We start from the raw sequence: 26,853 nt of genomic DNA, 5'->3' as shown, positions 1-26,853 counted from the left end.
AATTTTGGTGTTGTTTGCTTGCTTGAATGATTTTAATTGATTCCATTTTCAATATTAATGAATACATTAAAGAAATCCTGATAGGATATTAACTCACTAGTTGAGCCCAGAGTTAAACGCAAACATGGTGAAACTGCATTTAGCTGCTGCACACAAATGGATAAACTCCTGAACGTGAAGTCAGCCCCAAGTGTTAATGCTTTTAAATCCAGAGTGAAAGCTCGCCACTCTATACATTTAATGAAGGTATTTTTTTTTCCTTTTAGTAATTTTAGAACCCCATTTTTATTTCTTTACTTTTAAATGTTTCTCAACGTCTTCTGTTAATGTGTTTAAATGTTGCCAATGTATGCTCTATTTGTAATTTTGGCAAGCGCCTTTTGTTTTCTCTGCTTTGCTTGTGTACGTCACTGGCTTCTGTGTTTGTAAATGCTTTTAGGCGCTGTTTGTGCTTCTGTGAAGTACATTGAGGTGCCCCGTGTATGAAATGTGGTACAGTATATTCTGTAAATAAATTGCGATGCCTTTATCATGCTTGATTTATCATGATCGTTTCGACTGCTACCCATCCATTCTCATGCAATTGGGCAATGCAATCTTCCTGTTCATATGATTCAGTAAGAGTGTAACAAATCAAACACGTTGGCACTTTTGCTGGGAAAAGGAAATTGCGTTCTATCATGGAATAGAGCAGAGGAAAAGGAGAGAAGAAAGTGTTTTAATCGAGACGAACAAAGGTTTCAACCTTTTTCACAGTGACACCTAACGTTCGTACCGACAACTGAAAATGGCAGATGCTCTTCTCAGTTGCAGTAGTGCCGCTGTTGGTGTCAATTTAGGATGCAGTCGAGTATTAATATGTCGATTAATGATCTTATCAATTACAACAAAAGCGTTGGAATGATTCATTTGTTAAATAATCCTCAAGAAGGCTTTTACGGAATTCCTTTACCTGAGGAAACGGGAAAAGTTTCTGAAATTCATCCCATTTCGTTTTGATAAACATTAACATTATGCCTTTCACTTAGGTGTCTTTGCATGATGTCAAAATGCAAACAGCATGATGAAGAGCACTGTTTAAATACCAGTTCAAATTGAACTAGTCACACATTGGCTCATTCATTGATAAAACCTGTTGAGAATTCTGCCTTTGACTCCTCACTAGAAAACATCCAAGTTGTGCAGAAAGTACTGACACAATTGCATTCAAGGGTTCAGAGAATGTCCAAGGGGCTCTCGAAGAACCAGAGTTCCCTACCCTGCTGTAAAGGCTGAAGCGCATTTTAGGTTCATTTTGAAATTTCACCTGAACGAACAATGTGTCATATTGAATTAACAGTACAGTATAAAAACACAACATATGTATAAATGATTATTGTGTATCGCCACACTGGATTGAACATTTTTGGAACCCAATTGTGCACAATTTACACAAAAGGGCATTTAAAAACAAATAAATACTTAATGCAAAGGTTTAGTTCCTTAGCAAAAGCACTCCAAGAATAGATCACTGGTAAATAATATGATCATACTATGAAGAGCCCTGGTTATAATAATAATAATAATGTTTTATTTTAAAAATAAAATAAATGTATTGAAGTCTTGCTGGAAGTCTGTTTTGCTGAATTCTAAAGGAACAACTACTGTACTAATGTATCACACCTGTCGAAAAGATTATCAAAATGAGAAAACAGCCCCAATCATAATCTTGTGTCAATGTCTCAACTCGAGATGTATATGTGAGATTTATTTTTTTTCAAGTGGTACAAACACTAATTCACACTTTGAGCCTTTTAAGGCATATAAGCCAAGTTTGAAAGAAGGATTCATTTTAAATTCATACTGATAATATAATAAACTATAAGAAATTGTAATTCCCAAAGCAGAATGACATAAATGCTCCATCTTCTTGAATTAAGTGCAGGTAAGTCAATATTCGGTACACATTTTTGCTTTTTCTCAGAAACAATGCACTAGAAAAGTATAAAGTCTAAAAATATAGTACAAAAGATATACACCCATGCACACAGCGATATGTAGGAAAGTAAATTCCAGTGATATGAGTCCTGCAGTCTACTCGTAGCGCAACACAAGCGTTTATTTTCCTCTCTCTATGAGTGCCCCCGCGTTTCTCTCAGAGCTGAAACCTCCAGCAGAGGTGTCCCAGTCTGTCAATGTTCTTATGCAGGACACTGTGAATCGGTGACACGTATCGTGCCACATCACCGTCCCGGGAGAAATCTCTGCAGAAAAGACCCTTGTCCGGGTTGAAGACAAATTTCTGAGGCATGGGACCGTTGGCCCTCACATACTCCCATACTGCTAGCAGCAGCAGCTTCACCTCAAAAGGTGCGAGGTGGGAGAAAGCCTCGTGGACATTAGCCAGCACAGGAGGCAGAAGCTGGCCCTCGCCCATGCAGGACACCAGGAGGCAGGAGGCCCGCAGATGCCACGGGGAGTCTGCGGATGAGGCCTCGCGAGACGCCTCCCAGTGGGCCAGCAGGGTGGCCAGGAGGCCTCTTAGCACTGCTGAGCAGTAACAAAGAGCCGGGCGTCCTGCAGCCACTACCTGAAGCAGAGTGAAGAGCACAGGGTGGGCCTCAAAGCAGCGCCGAATGTGAATGTCTCGTTCCACTGTGGTGCGGGTGTGCTCCTCGGGAGGCCAAGACAGCTCCCCGTTGGCCACGTCCGGACATACATTTTCCACCAGTGTGACAGCAATCACCTTGGCCGCCTCAGCGTTGATGGGCGGCGGTTCGTCAGGGTCTGCGGGTGGCCGTGAGCCGTTGAGACCGGAGGAGCTACAACACTGAACTACAACAGTCAGCAGGGTCTGGATGTTCTAAAGAAAGGAGACAACAATGGTGATGTGCACATTCAGTTGTCAGGGGCAACTCATCTCAATACTTTTTTTCTTTAGGCACCAAATAAGCCACATTCTGGCAAGCAGTACGGTTCAAATTGTTAAATCCTGGTCAGGCTGGCGTTCACTGTGGTGTGTATGAAAATTTCACATTCAATGAGTACACATGGTTACACGTTGAAGTGCCTTTCACATTATTAGGAAACTCAAGATGAACATGCCTGAATTTCACTTAAATCTTAACACTGATCATTTTTCTTTTAGGCAAGTCTCTTTCCCAAAGCAATAACTACCGGTAATCTCTTTTGCCTACCTGGCAATAATAATGTTTATTTTCCAAACAAAAGGCAACTCCGACCATTTTATTGGCCAAAGGGTCCTCATGTTATAGTGGGGTTGCTACTATGGCAGCGACAGAACCCCAATTTGTACTTAAATTTGAACGTGCCATTGTGTAATCACTAATCTACACTAATGCAGTAGTTCAACCATAATTAGGGGAACCGTTTGTTTGAAAGACAATTGATAAATATTAAAGAATCCAATGAAAAACAGCCAGTACAGCAAATTGAGCATGCCTTCTTGAGCTGTGTAGTCTTACGGTAATGTGCAAACTAGTTCATTATCCATTACTTGCAAGCTCGAAATATCGTATGTTGGTGGCGTCATAAACCCACCCACTACTGGGTCCTGTAGCACCAGTTGAAAATGACTGCTCAAGACTAATTAATGGACAGCACTGTGTTGAGCTCCACATTACACAACCGACTATATCATTATACTGTCAACGGGTACCACAACGCATACAATATGTGGGACAAAAATGGTCACTTTACAGTGGAAATACAGAAAAGTAATATTGAAACAGTCTGGTACAAATTATGCTGTTCGGTGATTTTTTTTAATTATATATATTTTTAAAATAGGTTTATTTAAAATATATATTTTATTTTTTGAAAAAAAAATTAATTATTTTTTATTGTATTTTAAAAATTAATAATTTAATTAATATTCAATTTTTTAAAAATGGATACGTACAACAGTTTTTTTGTTTTTGTTTTTTTATCCTCCGGACTGACTTTACTCACCAGAGTGACCCCGGATGGGTCAGGCTCAGGTGAATCAGTACGCATCTTCAATCCCTTGCCGATCACCCCAGCATGAAACACTGACCACACGCTTCCTGAAAAGTTGACCGTTGTACCGAACCGACAGTTGATGTCCAGCAAGGAGGCTCCCAGATCAGGGGATCCCGACTGGGAGGGCACAGGAGCGCCCGACATGTCTGCAATCTGCCCTCCGAAGAGCCCCGCGTTGCCTTTATGCAGCACTCCCTCTACCAGCTGCTGGAGCACTGCCTTGAGAGTAAGGGTGGAGTATGCAGCAAAACGGGACAGCAACTGGACAGAACAGCTCACGGCCTCGGCTGCCTGTCCCCCGTCTCTTCCCACTTTCCCCACTTCCCCTCGCCTGCGCAGAGCAAGGAAGAAATGAGCGACAGCAGCACGGGAGAGCAGGAGGAGGTGTGCTGGGGAGGCCGTGCGAGGGAGCGGACTGGCTGACAGGAGCCGCACCGCAGCATGGGACACTGTCGGGTCGCCGTGGAGAAGGAGCGGGCTAAAATCGTGGAGATGTACAGACACTGCGGATCCCACCTGGACAGCCATGGTGGACTGAGCGTCTGGTGTTCCTCTTCTGTCTTCATCTTGACTCTGGAGAACAGTTGCCAGGTTTAGCAGCAGCTGCCTCAGCTGCCGAGGTCCCAAGGTGTGTGTGTGGATCTGGGCCACACAGTAGGCCACAGCCGAAGGAATGAGCCCTGCCAAGCAGGACGAGAGTGTGTTGTGAAGCTGCCAGGCCAGAGCCAACTCCTCTGGGTTGCGGGCCTGAGTGAGGAGCTGACAGAGGGCTTCGGTGGCCACGCTGGGGCCACCATATACAGACAACAGGCAAAGCAACTGATGCAGCCAGAGGTGCCGCTTCCTCTCCAGTCTCAATGTCTCGGCACACAGCTCACTGACGTGCGTCTGCAACTCCTCCAGGAACGGGATGACAACCTGCGGCTGAGGGGAAGCCAAGTGATGGGGATGTCCGTCCGCACTGTCCGAGCGGTTGTACACCAACTTGTGGAGGTGCAGGAGCAGCATTTGTAAGAGGCTATCGCAACCTTCTCTCACGCCTTCGTGAGGGGATGGCGTCGGACCGGAGATGATGACTGAGGCCGGCGTTGCCGTATCTGACAGAAAGCGGAGGACCCGAGCGCCCCCCGATGGGCTTTGGCATATAAGGTGGACAGCTAGGCCCAGCATGTTCTCCAATTCTTCTCTGGGGAGTCCTTGCAACAAACTGTGCAACTGGAGCAGGACGGGCGGGTGCAGCAGATCCACCAGCTCAGCAGACAAGGCACCAAAGAGGTTTGGAGACATGGCGGCCAACTGAAGAAGAAAGGGTATCGCAGCTCGACGTAGCTGAGGGGAACCCTCCCAGGAGGTTGAAGATGAAGTGGGAGACATGGGCGTGGATGGGTTTAGGCTCTCTTGGAACATCCTGAGCAACTCTTTTCGGATGCTGTCAGAGTGGTGCGCTGCCAGGTGCCCCAAGATTCCCACCACCGAGCCGATCTTTGGCACTCGGCTGCCTTTGTCCACCCCGTTCACCAGCAGCCCTTGATCCTTGGTGCCGTGGGAGCAGAAATCTTTTAGTCCACAAGCCAAGACTCGACTGATGATCGTTCCCGGGAAGGCAGAGCCGATGTGAGCCACCACCCAGTCAAAATGTGGGGAATGCTGGACCGAGGTGTCCAATAGTGCGTCCACGCAAGCATCGGGGCACCAGACCAGCATTGCACCCAAACATTGAGAGTAGGCTTCCATGAGGGAACGAGTGCCGGCGCAGGACATCCAAAGCTGGAGAAGCTCATTGAGGCTGGAGGAGTGGGGGGCAACTCTCCGACCAGCATGTTTGCTGCTGAGCTGACCCAGTAAGTCCACAGCCCAGCTGGACACCAGAGGAGCCCAAGCCCGCGGGTTGAGGCGAATGAACTCAGAGAGAACACCGTGAACCTCCTAAGACAAACAGAAACCCAAATTCAGATTCAGAAAAGTTTATTTAATCAAGTGGAAGGAACTTTGATCTGAAATACAAAATCTTAAGATGATCGGTACACGCACCGATACTTGGGCCGGATGTATAATGTCATAAATGTTTAATCAAGATTTCGATTTTGGTTTATCTCAACTCTATAAAACGTTCTAATCAGAAAAAAACGAATAATGTGCAGAACGGCATGGTGCGTTAACAAGTTTCCGACGTTGGGAAAGTACCTTGATAGCACCACGTTGCTTGTGTATAAAGCGTACAGCGAATGTCAGTGGTCCTGAATCACCATTGGTACTGGTGGTTCAATTTTTGTCATCTTTTTTGTCTGTTTTAGATTGGGGTTTTTTTTTGGAGGGGGTGGGGGGGGAGTCCATAAAGCCACATTATTTTGTGTGTGTGTTGGTGGGGCAGGGGGGGTTATCAGCGTTTATGTACAATTTGGAATGTTTGTGATCTGTGATTTGTGAATCTTTTATACACACACTGAAAAATGTATTGCCAAAAATTTAAATGTATAAAAACATGTATTTAGCATGTATGATGTCCATATTTAAAATTGTATTTTCTCATACATCTGTTTAGGAAGTGTGTGGTCCTATGTGGGCCTCCAGGGGCACTGATGAAAAATGGTGGTCCCTTCCATCATTGAAGTTGCCCATCTCTGACTTAAAAGTATACGTCGATACCAAGTACAGCCGTTACGTCTTACTACTTTGATGCCATTTTTTTTAGCCAAAATGTAGGTTCCAAAACATTCAGCACAAACTTTTCTTGAACTAAGCACTCCGATATAACAACAAATATGTTTTTAGAGTACAGTTGAACCTTGTTTCAACATACGCCGTTTACAACGTTCACATTTCAAAGTCCAGATTTCACACAATTCAATTTCCATTTGCTGATTTTGCTTACAAAGAACATCTTTATAACATAAACTTCATTATAACAACCAGATTTTTCCCACGAAATAGTGAAAAGGTCTTCGTTACAATGAACCGCGGGAAGCTAACTGCCGCCGCGACCTTGCTTATGCACAAAATGTACAGCTAAGATTCCCCTCCATTTGCTGATTGAATGTTTCAGAGATGAAGTAGGAATACTGCAGTTGTTTGTTTCATGTCTTATAAAATCATTTTTTCTTAATAAACACCTATTTGGAATTGACATGTTTATACTGTATTACATATTCATGTTTTTACACCTCTCTATGTTCATACCGTAGTGTACATCTTAGTTGGCGGCCATTTTATTGGAAATGGTTCCAATGCACTACCGTTATAAGATACAGATTTGTTATATCTCTCGAGCTAACGTAACGAGGTTCAACTGAAACAGCTTGGCATTACTTACATTGTAATATCCAGCTGCATATTTTTCTAAAAGTCTTGTCATTTAACTGTAGCCTGTCCCATAAGGCATTTCAGTTATGTGGTGTCTCTATCTGAAGTACATAACCATACGACAGGCTGATCAAGTGGTATCGATTTTGTTGTTTCAATTCATTTCTACAAGAATGAGAACAGCCCCTTGAAGATGGTGATGCAAATGTTCAAAAATAACTTGGAGATCCTCCCACCTGAATGATGTCTTCCAGATTCGAGCTGATGCCAGAGCTCCCGTCGCCCTCGGTCTCCAGGTGAAGCAGGAAGACAGAGACATGCTCGTCATAGATGCCCCTCAGATGCTCCAGCACGGCTCCTCGACAGGCCGGGACGGAACGCAGCAGACGCACAGCGCAACGGGCATGTTCCCGGACGCTGAGCTTGCGACCCTGAACTGTGTCAACGCCACTGATGAAAGACTTGATCTCCTGAGACAGTTCCTGGCCACTAAGGGAGAAATGGAATAAGAAGTTGGGTACGAACAAAGCTAAGTTTTGATGAGGAAAATGATGATGCGAGAGAATTAATGTGATACATAGCACTACAAAACACAACAGCAACAAATGCTTACTTCCCCTGAAAATTCGTTATATTTTTTTCTGGTGGTTGTTTGTTTTAATTCATTTTATATGGCATCACAAGAGAGCACAATGACTTTCGGTTCTGCACTCAATATGGCAGTGAAATTAGTTATATAGTACAGTACTTCTGCACATTCCAATGTAAAGTCAAAAGATGCCAGGCATTTAAAAAAATGCAATCGATCACATAAATATTAGCATTGATTGAGACTAGGGATAATACAAGCCAATATTGATATCCGTCCAATATCAACCAAAAAAATGGATCGGATTATATCAGTCTACATCCAAAATTTCCAATAGTAGCACTCCTACAGAAGCAATCCATTATAAACTCCGTTCTCACCATATACAGTACTGAATGTGGACTGAACATTTTTTCAACACTCAACTCAACTGTATTTATAGAGCACTTTCAAACAGCCATCGCTGCACACAAAGTGCTGAATTTAACAAACAAGACAACTTGGCAATTTTATTTCATTCAACACACAGGAGCCTCGGTAATGTGTGTAAGAACCACACACGACCAAAAAAGGCTGGCACCTTCTCGCGCACTGCCGTGGGATGGCACCCATCATGCTTGGTATCATTTAAAATGATTGTCGAAAAGTATGCTTAAAACGTATAGCCTACCAAACACAATGTCCCTTACTTTTTGTGCTGTTTACTATGAAATATAAGTAGTATTATGATAAAAAAATGAACGAGGCTTTGCTAATATGTTTTTGGTGGTGTTTGTTAAGTTATGTTTGATAGTAAATGCAAAAGCGGTTCTTGCGTGGAGTTGGAAGCACGGCGAGGCAACCCAGGCGGTTCCAAGCGCCACTCACTCACCTCAGGACAGTCAACGGTGTGCGAGTATGAGAGCTCTGCATCGCATTCAGCGGACTACCGTCAAACACCACGGACATCGCTTGGTCTCGTAACATTGGAATGTTACATAAAAAAACAGCGTCCTCGATGCTACAATGTGAGCAATTATGACACGTTTATCTTATTAATCTCTGTGAAATAGAGAAGGGAAGAATATGTCGAAAGGGTGCTCCTTGGCCGGAAGTTTCTTCTTCTTCTTCGATGGAACAAAGTAAAACGACGGCGTCAAGTGATATCGTTGGCGACATCTTGTGTCCAATTCGACAGACGATCGTGTGTTGTTTAATCCCAAAATTGAATTCAATTCGGTGTGTCACAATGATGTATCCATCAATCTAGATATTTATCTATCCATACATCCATGCATTAATTTTCTAATCTGCCTATCCTCACAAAGGTCGCGGGCATGCTGGAGCCGATTCCAACTGTCTTTGCAGATTAGGCCGGTGGGCACCCTGAACTGGTTGCCAGCCAATCGCAGGGCACACAGAGATGAACCATCTGCGCTCACACTCCCACCCAGGGACAATTTATAATAATAATAATATACAGTATTTTATTTGTGGGCGCCTTTCTAAGAACAAGAAAAAGCTTGTCTAAACAGATGTGTTTTGCGGCTGGATTTGAAATGTGTTATGTCTGTGTTACGAAGGTCAGGGAGTGTGTTCCAGAGCTGGGGAGCAGAGCGACTGAAGGCTTTCCCATGGTGACGAGGCGAGCAGGGAGGACAGTGAGGAGGAAGAGCAAAAGAGAGTGGATAGGTGTAGGAATATGGATTGGGTCAGACAGTTATGGAGGGGCAAGGTTATGGATGGCTTTGAATGTAAGGAGCAGGATTTTATATGGAATGCGGTGGAGCCAGTGGAGATGTTGGAGGCTAGGTTTAATATGGTTTATGGACGGTGTGTTGCATGACAATGCAAGCGGCTGAATTTTGGACCAGCTGAAGCTTATGGAGGGTTTTTTTGAGGGAGGCCGAGCAGGAGGGAGTTACACTCAGGGACAATTTAGAGCAGGGGTCCCCAAATTTTTTCCTGTGAAGGCCACATAACTTTTCCCTTCTCTGGTGGGGGGCCGGTGTCAGTCTGTAACAGAAAAAGGGTGACGATCGTAGGGGAGCTTAAAAAATGTATTGTTTTCCAGAAAGCCACACATAACCAAATAAGCCTTTCCAGGTTCTTTACAGAAAAAAGTCAGGAAACAAATAATAACACTATTAATGAAATAAATAACAACTAAATAACCCTCTCTGAGGTCTTCACAGAAAAAAACAGGAAATAAATGGACAGCAGAAAAAATCAGCTCTAGAGCCTCTTCAATGTCATAATGCACACTCATGGCGTCAGCACAGAGAGAATTCGGAGTCCTGTCATCTGTAGCACCTTTATAGCCCCTTGAAATCCACAAAAGAAGAGTTCTGCCATCTACGAGAACGGCATAAGCAAGACACCTATCTTGTCTTGTTTATGTCTGCTACTGTCTTGTTCACGTGTTCTACTAATTGATCTGAGACACAACTAAAACACTGAAACATTCTATGGTGTGTAAATAACTTTGTGACCTTGATTTCAACCCTATTTGCGTCATGGGTCGTTTTGACCCGAAGACCACCTTTGTACTTTTTTTTGTACAGCTTCCATGGAAATGTGAATAAAAACAACATTTAAAATGTTCTGCAGTTGGGGCCAATCTAGGAAAAGTCATACATTTTCAAGTTAAAAAATTATCATTTAGGGGGACAACAGGAGGGTTAGAGGGCCGGGCCAAATGTGCTGACGGGCCGTAGTTTGGGGACCCCTGATTTAGAGTGTTCAATCAGCCTGCCATGCATGTTTTTGCAATGTGGGAGGAAACCAGAGTGCCCAGAGAAACCCCACACAGGCACGGGGAGAACATGCAAACTCCACACAAGGAGGCCAGAGCCGGAATCGAATCCCACACGAACCACTGGCCCACCGCCCCGGGTGTGTGTATACTGTATATGTAGAGAGAGAAAGAAAGAGAGAGTGAGTGAATGTGTGTGTGTGTGTGAAGCACAAAAAAAACATTGAAAAATAAAGACATTATCCATCCGTCCATCTTCACCACCGCTTATCCTGAACGGGTGGGCGTGTGGGGGAGGGGGGGGGGGGGGAGGGGTAGCACAGCTCACAACGTACAAAAGACATAACTCCGAACTGGTCGCCAGTCAGTCACGGTGCACATTTAGAAACGTATATTGAGTGGGAATCGACCCCACGCTGCCCGCACAGCGTTGAGGACACCATCGGCCACTCTACATAAATTAAAAATAAATAAAATGCAAAGCACGATAGGTCGTAAATGAATTCATACAAAATAGCATATATTTAGATAAACATATGCGTACACACATATACACGTACATTACATTCCAGTATATACGGTTCATGAATTTATTTTGACAAACATTTATTTCGAAGGAACTTGTCGGTCAGCTGATCTGTAACGACCTCGAGTGACTCTTGCTGTGGATTTACAAGCAATGACTTTCGGTTACGTTTTTACAATCACACAAGCGTCAGTGCACACAACGCCAGGGACCGAGGTAAGGGTATCCATAGTGAAAATGAAACAATGTGATTTAATGTTGATTTATGAAATCGATTTTATGGGACTATTTGATGCAAATTTGGTTTCAAATGGTGTTTGGATGGATGACAGTGACGTAGGGCAGTCTCCCAATTGTGTCGTTTATAAATAATAGTTTATTATCATTATAACAGCAAACATGACTATAATTAGGAGCGACAGTGTAACAATTGCAGTGTTATTTAAAACGCTACTTAATATTAGATAACGCGCACACACACACACGCACACACACACACGCACACGCACACGCAGGCAGTCAGTAAGTATTGAGCTCACCAATAGTTGCCTCGCAGTCAGCTTAGTTCACATTCAGGTAAAAGATGTGCAATGTGAATCGTTAAATAATTTAACTTTTGTCTCATTATTTTTAAGAGTGTCAAAGTGTACAGAGCGCTACAACAGACATGGCATCAGCACAGGTAAAAGAATCCTCTTAATCCTAAACGTAGTTATTTTGTCTGATTTAATTGCCAAGCCTGAATATTATTGTTTGTGGCAATTATTATTATTTTTATCCAAATGAGTCTTAGAAGGGGCAGAGTGACCCCTCGTCACTCTCTGGGGAGGTGGGTTCAGTACACAGAGACCTGCTTTCTAAAGAACATTCTCATGTACGTTCAAAGAAAGACCACATTTGGCAAGTTGTCGAGACCGTACTCTGTCTTTTTCATATTATGAACTGGCTGATGAGTTGGTACTGTTGGAGGAAGGTGGCCTTTTTTTCTTTCTGCATATTCGTTTAATTTCGGGTAGTGAGAATGTTGGTTGTTTGAATACAGGCTGGAGAAGATGATCAGCTTCTTCGAGGGTTTTATTTGCCGAATATTCCGGGCACACGTGAGTTACAGACCATGGCTGGAGCAGATCACAAGTGCAAAGACACAAAGGACTCTATAAACAGTATTTATATTATCAGAAGGGCGTTACCGAAACTGTTGTGCAACATCTAGACTTTCGTTATTGTCTAAACCGAATCTAGGTTGTATCAAGTGGCGCATTCCGATGCCCCGGGCAACAATTAACAAGGTTAACTGATGAGGTGGCATGTTTCAAGGACACATCTGGCTACAAATCAAGAGTTTCACTGCGGTTATGAGAAAGTTACACAGGCACGACTAAATATGGGCCGAAGACACACTTCAGTACACAAAAGAAAAAGCAATGGCAAAGAAAATGTCATTATATAGTACAGTACCGTATATTAAATTAAGCTTAGCAAACAGTTGCTTTTTACTTGGAGTTGTTCCGTTTGTATTATGGGTGTGTTGGCCAAGATTCTGTAAATGTATGCATTTTATTTCATGGAAACTCTGACTGTGGATGGTGTGATAAACATTGACTTCTTAGATACAGAAGGGGTTTGAAGAACGCAAACTGTACACTTACGTTCACATATGGCCACTCCTCACTGAGGTGATCAACATTCTGGCTATCCCACTGAAAACTTTCTGGCTCTGCTCCTGGATCTTAGTCTGCTGGTGGTTGGAATACGTGGTCGCGGATCACAAGAAGCCATGCTCAGCTACTGGCATACTTACTGTTTTTTCATTTGATCATTTATATTCATGGCCGGACTGTGTTTATACAATGCAGTATTTACTGTAACTACGACTTTATTGCTCAGGTCAGTGTAAGTTCTAAATGCTCAACTCATCTTTATTTATATACAGTAGGGCTTCCACCATAATGTATTTGGGTTATGTCAAAACCCCAAGACAAGATGTAATTAACACATATTTCTTTTCCCCCCCATTTGTTTTCCAGCCAAACTACACTGAGAAACCGGAGCTTGGCGACTTGATAGAAATCTCCCGTGGCACCTATAAGCATTGGGCAGTATACATCGGCGATGGCTGTGTTGTTCATTTGGCCCCAGATTGTAAGTTGTGTTGACCAAAAGCGCAATACACCCACACACCCAGGAATCTTATACAGTTGATAGAAAAAGTCTAGACAACCCTTTTCCAGAGAGGAACTGAAAATAAACAACTGAGATCATATGGCTGCTTCAGATGTGGCTATGTTCAGAATTAGCCAATCACATTCCAACTCATTTTAATGGGAATCGGCACACAACTGGCACAATTTATCATACCGCTGATTAACACCATACAAAGTTCAGATGTTTTAGTAGGTTTTTCCAACATTTTTTTTTCTTTCTGAAATAATTCGGAAGGAATTATTTTTGTGAGATGTTTGGGCAATTGCAAGTGTTCACTCAATCGCCAATCAACCCACTAACAAATTTTATGATGGCCATTATTGACTCAAACCTGGAATTTACTCCTTTGGGGAATTTTAAGGGTTTTCACCGTGATTCTGCCCGTACCGCTGACAATACGACACATGTTCAATTTTAAAACCTGTGTTGTTGATATCAAAGGTCAGTTTCTCCCTTTGTGTCACTCTTAACTATAGCCGAAGTCCCGGGTGCGAGTGCGAGCAGTTTGATGTCCGTCCTAACAAACACGGCCATCGTGAAGAAGGAGGAGCTGCGGAAGGTGGTGCGTACCAGCCCCTGGAGAGTAAACAACTTGTTGGACACAATTTACCAGCCTCGTCCTGTCGACTTGATCGTGAGCGATGCCCTTCATTTGGTGGGCGAACAACTGCCATACGACATTGTCAGTGAAAATTGCGAGCACTTTGCCACCTGGCTGCGTTATGGCAAGCCCCAGTCTCAGCAGGTAGGTGGAACATTTACACAATGAGAAGTACAATGCATTGTGGGGGAGATCAGTAATATACAGTTTGTTACAGTGTCAAAAGTCATATACACTGGAGTCATATCATGCGTTTTGGCTTAAAATGGGATGGCTGAGTGAGTGTCGACTGTCTGTGTCATCTTGTAGTTCTCACGCCACTCTCTCTCTCTCCCCGCTGAGCACAGCAGCTGCTGGAGCACCACAATCACTTGGGAGCCATACTCAGGGCTAACAAAAAGCAAAGAGGGGATCCTTGAAATATGATATGAACGATATTTAAGCACTGAGCGTTCTGTGCAGATTTCAGGAAGCATGGTTTGTAGAGACCGGTTGATATGGATTATTATTATTATTTTTTGAGCGATGCTAGTTCGGATATTTGGCAGAAAATATTCAGATCACCAACTGATTAAATCATCCAGTCGTTCAAAAACAACAACAAAAAATACAATGAACAAAATAACATTTTTGGGGCCTCTTAGTGCTCATAACAACCACAATATGAGTTGCAGGCAGAAAATTTGATTTTTTTTTACAATACTTTGTCCTTTACTATTAACTTTACAACAGTGAGGGTTTTTTATGTACAAAATCATGCAAGAAATGCATTAACTGGTGAATGCATTTTTGCATTTTGGTAGCAACAACAGAATCTAAATCTCATCACGTAAATACTTACAAACATTGCGTCGTAATGGGCATATGAGAGGATTGACAAGCATGAAATTCCCACAGAATAGCTGACAGCCATGCATGTCCTTTACTTCCTCCCGATACCATTTGAATAGTATTTACTAAGGGTGTGGAAAATAATCGATATTAATCGATACATCGATGCGCACGTCCGCGATCCGAGTGCATCGGCTCATTCACTGGGTACGACGCGATTGACGGGTGAAATCGCGATTCATCACGATGCATTGATGGGTATCGGTAAAATCCGATTCAATCGCCGTTTTATTCATGTTAAACGTCACATATCTGCCCTTTCCTAGGCGCAATGAATGCACCATCATTGCTTTGCGTTTTGTGTTGAATACGGACGGTAGCCGTGCGTCACGTACAGTCCAGTACACAGCGAGCGAAACATTATGGAAGTTAGCGCACGCAGCAGCAAGGAAACTAGTATATTTAATGCAGCCGCAACATTCAAATCTTATGTTTGGAAATACTACGGCTTCGAAAAGAAAGACGGAAAGCTTGATAAAACCTCCGTAATTTGCAAGGAATGTCGCACTAAGAAGCCATACAACTGCAGCACCACAAATATGCAGACCCACTTAAACCGATGGCACCAGATCACCGACAAGTTTCCCTCCCGCTCCCCCGCTTCCACGCCCAGTTCCTCGTCGGACACCGGAGAAACTCTTGGTAAACCAGGTCAGGATCAGAAAAAAATGGCCTCTTATTTTGGGAGTCCCCTTGCAACTCACTGTGACCGCGCAATGGCTATAACTAAGGCCACTGCTTATTTCATATGCAAAGACCACTTAGCATGGTGGACAACGAGGGTTTCAGACCGCTCGTGCACGTTTTGGAACCCAGGTATAAAATACCAGACAGGTCTGTGTTCACTTACAAACATATTCCCGATGTGTACAACAAAGTGAGAAGTGAGATTACTGTGTCGCTGAATAGTGCGCAAAGAGTTGCACTTACAGTGGATGGGTGGACATCTTGCGCTAGAGATTCATATACATATATATATTATTATTATATTTCATATAAGACACTCAGTGAGAATAGTCTGTTTGTGTTTACACTATAGCAACAGCTGTGAGTCTCAGGTGCCAAATTGTTTACATTTTCTTTGCACAAAACCCAATTGTGAAAGGGCTTAAATAAGTTGTTTTACAAGTTCTACTCTTTATAAGGAATAAAGTGGTATCCTTTTTGTAATACCATACTGAATTCCATCTTTTCAAAAGCTTTTTTTCTTTGCTTATTTGCATCATGTTTAATTGCACAATATCGCAACAAATTGCATTGTATCGTATCGGATCGCATTGATTTGAACTTAATGTGTATCGAATCGTATCGCATCGTGACGACGGTGAAACGTATCGCATCGTATCGCCAGAAAATTCCATGTATCGTTTAAGTATCGCATCGCTGGCAGTGGATCGTGATGTGTATCGAATCGTCCTCAGTGCTGAGATTCACATCCCTAGTATTTACAGTGGCGCAAATAAGTATTTAGTCAACCACCAATTGTGCAAGTTCTCCGATTTGAAAAGATTAGAGAGGCCTGTAATTGTCAACATGGGTAAACCTCAACCATGAGAGACAGAGTGTAGAGAAAAAAGTCAGAAAATTACATTGTTTGATTTTTAAAGATTTTATTTGCAAATCATGGTGGAAAATAAGTATTTGGTCAATACCAAAAGTTCATCTCAATACTTTGTTATGTACCCTGTGTTGGAAATTAACGGAGGCCAAACGTTTTCTGTCACTCTTCACAAGCTTTTCACACACTGTTGCTCGTATTTTGTCTCATTCTTCCATGCAGAGCTCCTTTAGAGCAGTGCTGTTTTGGGGCTGTCGTTGGGCAACACGGACTTTCAACTCCCTCCACAGATTTTCAATGGGGTTGAGATCTGGAGACTGGCTAGGCCACTCCAGGACCTTGAAATGCTTCTTACGAAGTCCCTCCTTTGTTGCCCTGGCTGTGTGTTTGGGATCATTGTCATGCTGAGTGACCCAGCCATGTCTCATCTTCAATGCACTTGCTGATGGAAGAAGATTTTCACTCCAGATCCCTCGATACACGACACCATTCATTCTTTCCTTTACACAGATCAGTCGTCCTGGTCCCTTTTCAGAAAAACAGCCCCAAAGCGTGATGTTTCCACCCCCATGCTTCACCGTGGGTATGGTGTTCTTCGGATGCAATTCAGTATTGTTTCTCCTCCAAACACGAGAACCTGTGTTTCTACCAAAAAGTTCTATTTTGGTTTCATCTGACCAGAACACATTCTCCCAGTCCTCTTCTGGAGCATCCAAATGCTCTATACCGAACTGCAGACGGGCCTGGACGTGTACTGGCTTCAGCAGGGTGACACATCTGGCAGTGCAGGATTTGAGTCCCTGGCGGCGCATTGTGTTACTGATTGTAGCCTTTGTTACTGTGGTCCCAGCTCTCTGTAGGTCATTCACTAAGTCCCCGCGTGTGGTTCTGGGATTTTTGCTCACTGTTCTTGTTATCATTTTGACGCCACGGGGTGAGATCTTGCATGGAGCCCCAGATCAAGGGAGATTATCAGTGGTCTTGTATGTCTTGCATTTTCTAATAATTGCTCCCACAGTTGATTTATTTACACCGAGCGTTTTACCTATTGCAGATTCAGTCTTCCCAGCCTGGTGCAGGTCTACAATTTTGTCTCTGGTGTCCTTCTACAGCTCTTTGGTCTTGGCCATAGTGGTGTCATGATTTGGTTTAGGGACCAACAGGTGGCACTGTAGGGCTCCCCTGGCAGCTGCACACCTGTTGGTCATAGGTAATCAGGCCTTTAAAAGGACTCCCAGCCCGAACACTCAGGGTCGGGTCATTGTTGCTGCTTGCTCTTGGTTTCTGTCATGTTTAGTTCATTGTTATGTTTTAGCTTTCGTTAGTGATGGGTCCAGCGACACCGATGCATTGACACATGCGCCGGGCTCACAGAGCAAACCACGTGTCGATGCATGTGCTGCTTCATTACGTCACGTGATTGACACGTGAACTGCATTGACACAGTCCAGGCTTCTAATTGACACACCGGCTGCGTTGACACAGTCCAGGCTGCTAATTGACACATCGACTGTGTTGACACAGTCCAGGCTGCTAATTGACACATCGGCTGCGTTGACACAGTCCAGGCTGCTAATTGACTGCACCGGTGCAGTTTAGACTGCATCGGCTGCTTGGCACAGTACAGGCTGCGCCACTTAGTCCAGGGGGCGTCGACTCAGTGCAGAGGGCGTTGACGCAGCAAAAGCCCGCCGCACAGTGTTTATAAGGAAGTGGGTTTGGCGACACAGTGCCACTTGCCGAAACAAGCCAGACCTCACTCACGCTCGCTTGTCGAAGTTCGTGTCAGTGCAGACTTCGTGTTCGTGCCTTGCCTTCCTTGCCGATTATGGAGCAGAGACGCAAATCATCCGCCGTGTGGGACCATTTTGATGTCCTGGAGAATAAGGTATTATTTATTTATTTATTCAAATCGCCTTCTGTCGCCGAGAGCCTCTCGGCGAGAAGCACTCGCCGAGTGCCACTGAGATTATTGACATGTGTTGTACCATTCTAATCCGAATACATTTCAAGGTAACTCTTAGTTACTTCTTATTCACATTTCATTCAAGGTGAAATGTCGAATTTGCCAAGTCGAATTGTCATACACCAACAGAAGCACCTCCACCATGCCGAGGCATTATCGGGCCAAGCATGAGAATGAAGTTCGCGATACACCCAGTATTACGCCAGGTATACAAACGTTCACTCATCTTTTCACGGTTGCTATGTTGATGATTTAATTGACAATCAGTAATTATTATTGGTTGACTCTCCACTCCATGTTTGACAATCAAGGTTCCAGGAAGCAGCTGTACTGGAAGGACCAACACACTTCTTTCCCAAACCTCTCCAACCTCGCAAAGGAGTTCCTTTGTACGCCAGCCTCATCTGTCCCTTGTGAGCGTGTGTTCTCCACAGCAGGAGAAATCGCTTGTAAAAGACGCAACAGGCTGAAGTTTAAAACATTGGAGCATCTTATTTTTCTCAATAAAAATTTGTGAAATAAAAGCCCACAAGCATCCTCATTCAAATGATCTTCACATTATTTGAACACATTGAATGTTGCAAAATTAATGCATGGATGTGAATGATGATTGTATACACTTCATCATCAAATCGATGAATGACCTTATGAAAATGTTTTGGAACGGTTGTAGATGCAAAACCGTGCTGGCAGCTACATAATAGATAATAAAAGAAAAATATCCCAAACCATAGGGATCCTCCCAAAAACTAAGGATGTGCTGAACAAGAGATACTTGTACACCTTATACTTTTACTACTTCCATATTTGACCTATTGTGTGGGAATATGGGGAAATGCCAGTAAAACACTGTTTTAAAACTACAATTCAAAGCAATCGGAACAATCACTGGCTCCAAATGGACGGAACCCACAAATGCACTGTTTATCAAATTAAACAATGAAATCTCATGACCTGATTGACTTCAAAATCGCCCAATTAATGTACAAAGCACACAATAATAACCTTTGCCAAAAGATCCAGAAGCTTTTTAAAATTCGAGAAAGTTGTCATAATTTAGGGGGTACTAATCTATACAAAAAAATCCAAAACACGAACGAACATCACACAAAGGAGTGTATCTGTAATAGGTGTAAATCTGTGGAATGATTCTGAAACGGACCAGTAAAATGAGGAACTCTCTTGCTGAGATTAAAAATGAATCCGAGAGTAGTACAAGACAACTACACAAATCAGAATTAAGCTGATAAATTCGATACACTCATGAAATATAGCAATACATCAGAAATACATTGATGAGATTATTTAATATATTAATGAAATGTAGCATCCATTATGAATATGAGAAAATCGACATATACATGTGCTCTAAAGAGTATGTACTGTATATACCTAATGTTGTAAAAATGTGTATACCTAATGTTGTAAAAATGTATTAGTACAGCATACATAAGGGTAAAAGCATTTGTTGATATTTAGACTTTCTTTCCTATTTAGAAAAATTATCAATTCATATATAAGAAGGGTTAGGACTCGGGGTAGGTTTTTTGCTTCTTTCTACTCCTTTGAACACATATTTGTGATGATGACTATTTTCTTTTCCTTTTTTTATATCTTACCTTCACCTTTTGCCAATTTATTACCGAATTGTATATTTTATATGTTCAATATACAAAACAATTTATCAGTCAGTTCAGTCTGTTAAGTGGGTTGGCTGCAGGGATCTTGAAGGTCCAGCAGGTGGCAGTGGTCAGTGACACAGTATCAGCACAGTATCAACACAGTGTGTCAGTGTGTTGACACGCCTCATGAGGCCTCATGGACCCATCACTAGCTTTAGTCATGGTTTTTGTTTGATACTTTGGACTTTGTGTGTTTTGGATTTAATTTTCTTTGTTTTGAATACAATTCTTTAAATACACCCTGCTTTTTGGGGTCCACCTCGCAACGTGACAAGTGGAGTTTGGAGTGTGACTGACTGAGGTTGTAGACGGGTGTCTTACACCAATAACGAGTTAAAACAGGCGCCATTAATACAGGTAACGAGAGGAGCCTCGTTAGAACTCATTAGAAGTTAGACCTCTTTGACAGCCAGAAATCTTGCTTCCTTGTAGCTGACCAAATACTTATTTTCCACTCTAATTTGCAAATAAATTCATTAAAAATCAAACAATGTAATTTTCTGAGTTTTTTCCCTACACTCTGTCTCTCATGGTTGAGCTTTACCCATGTTGACAATTAATGGCCTCTCTAATCTTTTCAAGTAGGAGAACCTGCACAATTGGTGGTTGACTCAATAGTTATTTGTCCCACTGTACCTTAGTAATTTTTCATGAAAAAGTGTAAGATTATAATTGCCTTCAAATGGAAAGCCAAAAATGTTCTTTACAGTAATGTGAGGTAGTCTAAGCACTGTTCTGATTAATATTGTGTTTGTGGAATATCTAAACTCAGCTAAGCTATATTCACAGAGCACTTTAAAACAACCAGTTGTATACAAAGTTCTGCACATGGAGCAAAAATAATTCATTCATTCATTCATTCATTCATCTTCCGAGCCGCTTGATCCTCACTAATGTCGCGGGGGGCGCTGGAGCCTATCCCAGCTGTCTTCGGGCAGTAGGCGGGGGACACCCTGAGTCGGTTGCCAGCCAATCACAGGGCACACAGAGACGAACAACCATCCACGCTCACACAACAAACAAATTAATAACAAAGACAGTAAAAAGCACAAAAACAGTAACACTAAACAAGTCTCATGCCAAGTCAAAAGCCAAAGAATAAAAATTAGTTTTAAGATGACTTTTAAAGATCGGCAGTGAGCTGACATAACAATATGAATTAAGCAGAAAAATCCACTTGTCTTTATCTATCTCACTTATCCTGTACAACATCTTGCAGTCGACTGAAAATAACATCACAGTCAGGGGCGGTTCTGGATCAATTTCACTGAGGGGGGCGGGCTGGGGCCAGGGGTTTTGATGGGGGGGCACATTCAACCCAGGGCTAAAAAGACAGATTCGAAATCTTATTTGACTTTTTATTTCTTCAAACTTTGAAATTGTAGTCACAACATTACAGTGATGAGAAAAAAAACTGTATTAGGAGGGCTAAAATGTCTGCAAGCGTAACAATACGCCGTGTCCATCTGTTGAGAATATTCAAGGCAGGGGATGATATGGTACCAGCCTGCCGGGGACAAAAATTGTAAATACATTGAAGCTAGATGTTTTACATGCATATAATTATCCAAATTTTAAAAGGCAATGTCTTATATAATGATCCTGTTAAATAAAAATTAAAATAAAAAGGGAGACTAAAAAAGTTACACACACAAATACACACACGCACATGCACACGCACGTCGTGGTAATTTCCTTCTCTGCGGACTGCTTCTCATTTTCCCATTTAAGTGGTGCAGCGCACTAAAGGGTCCGACGAGAATGTTAAATCACGCACTTTTGTTCCACCTTTCGCGTCGGCGACTCGGGGCGATTGCATAATCTACGCTCGGAGGGGGGGCCAGAACGGGGGGCCAGAATCAGTGCTACAGGGGCATTGGCCCCCCTTGCTCCAAGCCCCCCCCCCCCCCAGAACCGCCACTGATCACAGTGCTAAGGTAACGACTAGCACATGGCCAAACCCAACAAGAGGTCAGCTTTGACAGTCATTACTTCATTTGAATACCGTGTTTAGACAAATGGGTGCACATAAAACGTATTTGTAATTCAACGTACCACTGCACATAAATAAAATTACATGGCATATGATGACCTTTTTGTTGACATGACCATTCACTGGCTCCCTATACATTTTAGGGTTCTTTTAAAGATCCTATTATTTGTTTTCAAATCTTTAAATGACCTTGCGCCACCTTACCTCTCTGAGCTCATCCGCCCCTACACAGAGAGCTGGTCCCTCTCTCTGGAATGACCTCCCACTGAACATTCGGCAAGCCCCCTCGCTGCCCATCTTTAAAATCCACCTCAAAACTCACTTGTATTCTTTGGCATTTGACTAAGCATGACTCGGACTTGATCTTACTTTTACTGTTTGGTACTTTCTACCGTCTTTGTTACTGATGTATTGCTTTATTGTTTTACATATAATTGTTGCTGCATGTATAGCACTTTTTAGCAGCGATGGCTGTTTGAAAGTGCTCTATAAATACAGTTGAGTTATTGAGGTTTTTGTTTTTTTTTAATGGAAAAGGCAGTTAGCGCAAGTACCATAGACCTCCATTGTGTCGTCTTAAATGGTTAACCACCCATATTTGGTATTTAAAATTCCACGTGCAGGAAGAAATAACCCCATAATAAATGGTTTATATGGCTCTAATATTGGATTTTATTAGATTGTGCAAATGCACTATATGTCTGGTTATGTGTTATCCAAAAACCTGCCTTGCTCTCCCCAAAAGAAAGAAAGAACGAACTACCCAATTGCTTTTTTTTCCATCCATCCAGCTTCTACCGCTTATCCGGGGCCGGGTCGCGGGGGTAACAGCTTAGCAGGGAAGCCCGGACTTCCCCTCTCCCAAGCTACTTCTTCCAGCTCTCCCCGGGGGGTCCCGAGGCGTTCCCAGGCCAGCTGTGTTACATAGTCTCCTCAGCGTGTCCTGGGTGAACCTCGGGGTCTCCTCCCGGTGGGACATACCCGGCACACCTCACCAGGTTCAGGAGGCATCCGAATCAGATGCCCACGCCACCTCATCTGGTTCCTCTCGATGTGAAGGAGAAGCGGCGCGACGCTGAGCCTCTCCCGGATGACCGAGCTTCTCACCTTATCTCTAATGGAGAGGCCCGGACACCCTGCGGAGAAAACTCATTTCGGCCGCTTGTATCCGGAATCTCGTTCTTTCGGTCACGACCCATAGCTCGTGACCATAGATGACGGTTGGAACGTAGATCGACCGGTAAATTGAGAGCTTTGCCCTTTGGCTCAGCTCCTTGTTTACCACAACAGACCGATACAAAGTCCGCATCACAGCAGACACTGCACCAATCCGCCTGTCGATCTCTCGCTCCCTCCTGCCCTCACTCGTGAACAAGACCCCAAGATAATTAAACTCCTCCACATGGGGCAAGATCTCCTCCCGGACCCGGAGGGGGCACTCCAACCTTTTCCGACTGAGGACCATGGTTTTAGATTGGGAGGTGCTGATTTTCATCCCAACCGCTTTCCACTCGGCTGCGAAACGCTCCAGTGAGAGTTGGAGAGCCCTGCTTGAAGGAGCCAACAGTACCACATCATCTGCAAAAAGCAGGGATGCAATACTCAGGCCACCAAAACGGACTCCCTCAACGCTTCGGCTATGCGTAGAAATTCTGTCCATAGAGGTTATGAACAGAATCGGCGACATAGGGCAGCCTTGGCGGAATACTACCCTCACTGGAAACGACTTACCGCCCGGCAATGCGAACCAAACTCTGACATGAGTGGGATAGTGACCGAACAGCCCGTATCAGGGGGTTCAGTACCCCATACACCCATACAAAGCACCTCCCACAGAAATCCCTGAGAGACACGGTCAAACGCCTTCTCCAAGTCCACAAAACACATGAAGACTGGTTGGGCGAATTCCCACATACTCTCGAGGACACTGCTAAGGGTGTAGAGTTGGTCCACTGTTCCACGGCCGGGACGAAAACCACACTGCTCCTCCTCAATCTGAGGCTCGACTTCCTGACAGACGCTCCTCTCCAACACCCCTGAATAGACCTTACCAGGGAGGCTGAGGAGTGTGATCCCTCTGTAGTTGGAACACACCCTCCGGTCCCCCTTTTTAAAAAGAGGGACCACCATCTACCAATCCAGAGGCACTCTCCCCGCTGACCATGCGATGTTGCAGGGCAACAGGACAGCCCCACAACATCCAGAGCCTTGAGGAACTCCGGGCGGTTCTCATCCTCCCCCCTGGGGCCCTGCAACCGAGGAGCTTTTTAACCACATCGGTAACTTCGACCACAGAGATAGGAGAGCCTACCTCAGAGTCCCCAGTCTTTGCTTCCTCCAAGGCGTGCTGGTGGAGTTGAGGAAGTCTTCGCAGTACTACGCCGACCGGCTCACAACGTCCCGAGTCGAGGGTTAGGGTTAGGGTTAGGGGTTAGGTTTAGGGTTAGGGTTTAGGGTTAGGGGTTAGGTTAGGGGTTAGGGTTGGGGTTGTGCACGAACACTGTGCACAGTGTTCGTGGTGCACTGTTTCCCCCTACGGAGATGTCGAATGGTGGACCAGAATTTCCTCGAAGCCGTCCGGAAGTCGGCTTCCATGGCCTCACTAAACTCTTCCCACGCCCGAGTTTTGGCCTCGGCGACCACCGAAGCTGCGTTCCGCTTGGCCAGTCGATACCCGTCAGCTGCCTCTGGGGTCCCACATGCCATAAAGGCTCGATAGGACTCCTTCAGCTTGACGGCATCCCTTACTGCTGGTGTCCACCAGCGAGTACGGGGGTTGCCGCCACGACAGGCACCAACCACCTTACGGCCACAACTCAGATTGGCCGCCCTCAACAATAGAGGCACGGAACATGGTCCACTCGGACTCAATGTCCCCCGCCTCTCCCGGAACATGGGAAAGGCTTTGTCGGAGGTGGGAGTTGAAACTCCTTCTTACGGGGGATTCCGTCAGACACTTCCAACAAAGCCTCACAATGCGTTTGGGTCTGCCAGGATGGACCGGTATCTTCCCCCACAATCGGAGCCTACTCACCACCAGGTGGTGATCAGTTGACAGCTCCGCCCCTCTCTTCACCCGAGTGTCCAGAACATGTGGTCACAAATCCGATGATACAACCACAAAGTCAAGGCCGTTCCTCCTAATCACGCCCCTCCAGGTCTCACAGTGTTGCCCACGTGAGCATTGAAGTCCCCCAGCAGAACAAGGGAGTCCCCAGCAGGAGTACTCTCCAGCACACCTTCCAAGGACTCCAAAAAGGGTGGGTACCCTGAACTACTGTTGGGTGTGTATGCACAAACAACGGTCAGGAACCGCACCCCTCCCCCCACCCGAAGGCGGAGGAAGGCAACCCTCTCGTCTACCGGTGTGAACCCCAATGTACAGGCACTGATCCGGGGGAAAAAATGAGTATGCCCACACCTGCTCTGCGCCTCTTACCGTGGGCAACTCCAGAGTGAAATAGAGTCCAACCCCTCTCGAGAGAACTCATACCAGAACCCAGGCTGTGTGTGGAGGCAAGTCCGACTATATCCAGTCGGAAATTCTCTGCCTCACACACCAGCTCGGGCCCCTTCCCTGCCAGAGAGGTGACATTCCATGTCCCAAGACCTAGCTTCTGCAGCCGAGGATCGGACCGCCAGGGTCCCCGCCTTTGGTTGCCGCCCAGCTCACACTGCACCCGACCCCTTTGGCCCCTCCCATGGGTGGTGAGCCCATGAGAAGGGGGACCCACATTGCCTCTTAGGGCTGAGCCCGGCCGGGCCCCATGGGTGCAGGCCTGGCCACCAGGCACTTGCCAACGAGCCCCACCCCCAGGCCTGGCTCCAGAGGGGGGCCCCGGTGACCCACGTCCGGGCAAGGGAAACTGGGTTCCATTTATTTTGTTCATCATAAGGGGTTTTATGAGCCGTGCTTTGTCTGGTCCCTCACTTAGGACCTGTTTGCCATGGGTGACCCTACCAGGGGCATAAAGCCCCAGGCAACTTAGCTCCTAGGATCATTGGGACACACAAACCCCTCCACCACGATGACGGCTCACGGAGGGGGCTTTTTTTTCCAAGTAGATAAAAAGTGTAACCTCTCTTTGCAGGTGCAACAAGCGGGAGAAGCATTTGCGGTTGCAGGTATCACGACCTTGTGTGCTCTACCCATTGCAGCTCTGATAACAACTCTGCTCAGAGACAAGAACAAGCGCAAACAGTAATACAAAACTGGACACTGGCCTTTGAATTCAGTGATTCACCAGGAAAGCTTCACGCATACTGTAAGCAGTCTCATAAAAAGGGATTCACATTACCCTAATAATGTCATACGTTTATCATTGTATCACCTCATAAATAGGAGCAATTGCAATTAAAACAATTTAGATTTGTACTGTTTTTGAATTTAAATGGAGTTTGACAAGAATTTGAAACCTTTTTATCTGTTTGATAAAAAGTGTCTGTTTACCCGTGACACTCTGGAGGAGGTGGGCAACAGAAGGATGCTAACTAAGCTAAAAGCTATGATGGCCAGTGCCTCCCACCCCCTCCAGCCCACCCTGACAGCACTTGGTAGCTCGCGCTGCAAGAAGGAGAGATAGACGCTCGTTCCTACAGACTGCTGTCAGGCTGCTGAATAAAAATAACAATAACAATAACAATAATAATAATTAAATGATGTGAAAGACAATTGTAAATAGCACTGCGATTTATCCATTTTTTGTTTATATTGCACTTAATTGAACGGCGTTTGTTGTTTTTTTTCTTCTTTCTTCTTTCTACCTACATTCTTGCTGCTGGAGGCTGTAAATTTCCCCAGTGTGG

The 26,853-nt window shown here is 44.4% G+C and overlaps 2 protein-coding genes and 1 long non-coding RNA gene across 3 annotated transcripts; 2 read left to right on the top strand and 1 right to left on the bottom strand.

Moving 5' to 3' along the window:
• Positions 1 to 1,716: 1,716 nt before the first annotated feature.
• Positions 1,717 to 9,017, bottom strand: ints5 (integrator complex subunit 5). Its single transcript, XM_052073462.1, has 4 exons — positions 8,763 to 9,017; positions 7,539 to 7,791; positions 3,952 to 5,928; positions 1,717 to 2,842 (listed from the first exon to the last, which is right to left on the bottom strand). Exons 1-4 carry the CDS (start codon positions 8,855 to 8,857, stop codon positions 2,135 to 2,137), a joined length of 3,033 nt encoding a protein of 1,010 aa, XP_051929422.1. The 5' UTR covers positions 8,858 to 9,017; the 3' UTR covers positions 1,717 to 2,134.
• Positions 9,018 to 11,278: 2,261 nt separating this feature from the next.
• On the top strand, positions 11,279 to 26,835 carry LOC127608203 (phospholipase A and acyltransferase 3-like). The gene is given in 6 exon segments (XM_052077174.1): positions 11,279 to 11,326; positions 11,329 to 11,367; positions 11,787 to 11,833; positions 13,179 to 13,293; positions 13,833 to 14,101; positions 26,139 to 26,835. Coding segments are annotated over 6 exon segments (606 nt in total). The 5' UTR covers positions 11,279 to 11,304; the 3' UTR covers positions 26,253 to 26,835.
• LOC127608248 (uncharacterized) lies at positions 14,109 to 21,941 on the top strand. Its single transcript, XR_007964219.1, has 3 exons — positions 14,109 to 18,294; positions 18,458 to 18,578; positions 18,684 to 21,941. It is a non-coding gene; the product is annotated as an uncharacterized LOC127608248 (long non-coding RNA).
• Positions 26,836 to 26,853: the final 18 nt, after the last annotated feature.

This window comes from Hippocampus zosterae, chromosome 1 (assembly GCF_025434085.1).
Source record: "Hippocampus zosterae strain Florida chromosome 1, ASM2543408v3, whole genome shotgun sequence".
NCBI classification, from domain to species: Eukaryota; Metazoa; Chordata; class Actinopteri; order Syngnathiformes; family Syngnathidae; genus Hippocampus; species Hippocampus zosterae.
Note: the sequence above shows the minus strand (reverse complement) of the source record. Positions and strands in the feature narration are given on the sequence as shown.

Excerpts from the sequence above, each read along its gene's own strand:
- ints5 (XM_052073462.1), bottom strand. The coding sequence starts at position 8,857 with ATGTTACGAGACCAAGCGATGTCCGTGGTGTTTGACGGTAGTCCGCTG. Across the intron at positions 7,792-8,762 it reads ACACCGTTGACTGTCCTGAG|TGGCCAGGAACTGTCTCAGG; the intron begins GTGAGTGAGTGG and ends TTTCTCCCTTAG. Across the intron at positions 5,929-7,538 it reads ATCTGGAAGACATCATTCAG|GAGGTTCACGGTGTTCTCTC; the intron begins GTGGGAGGATCT and ends TGTTTGTCTTAG.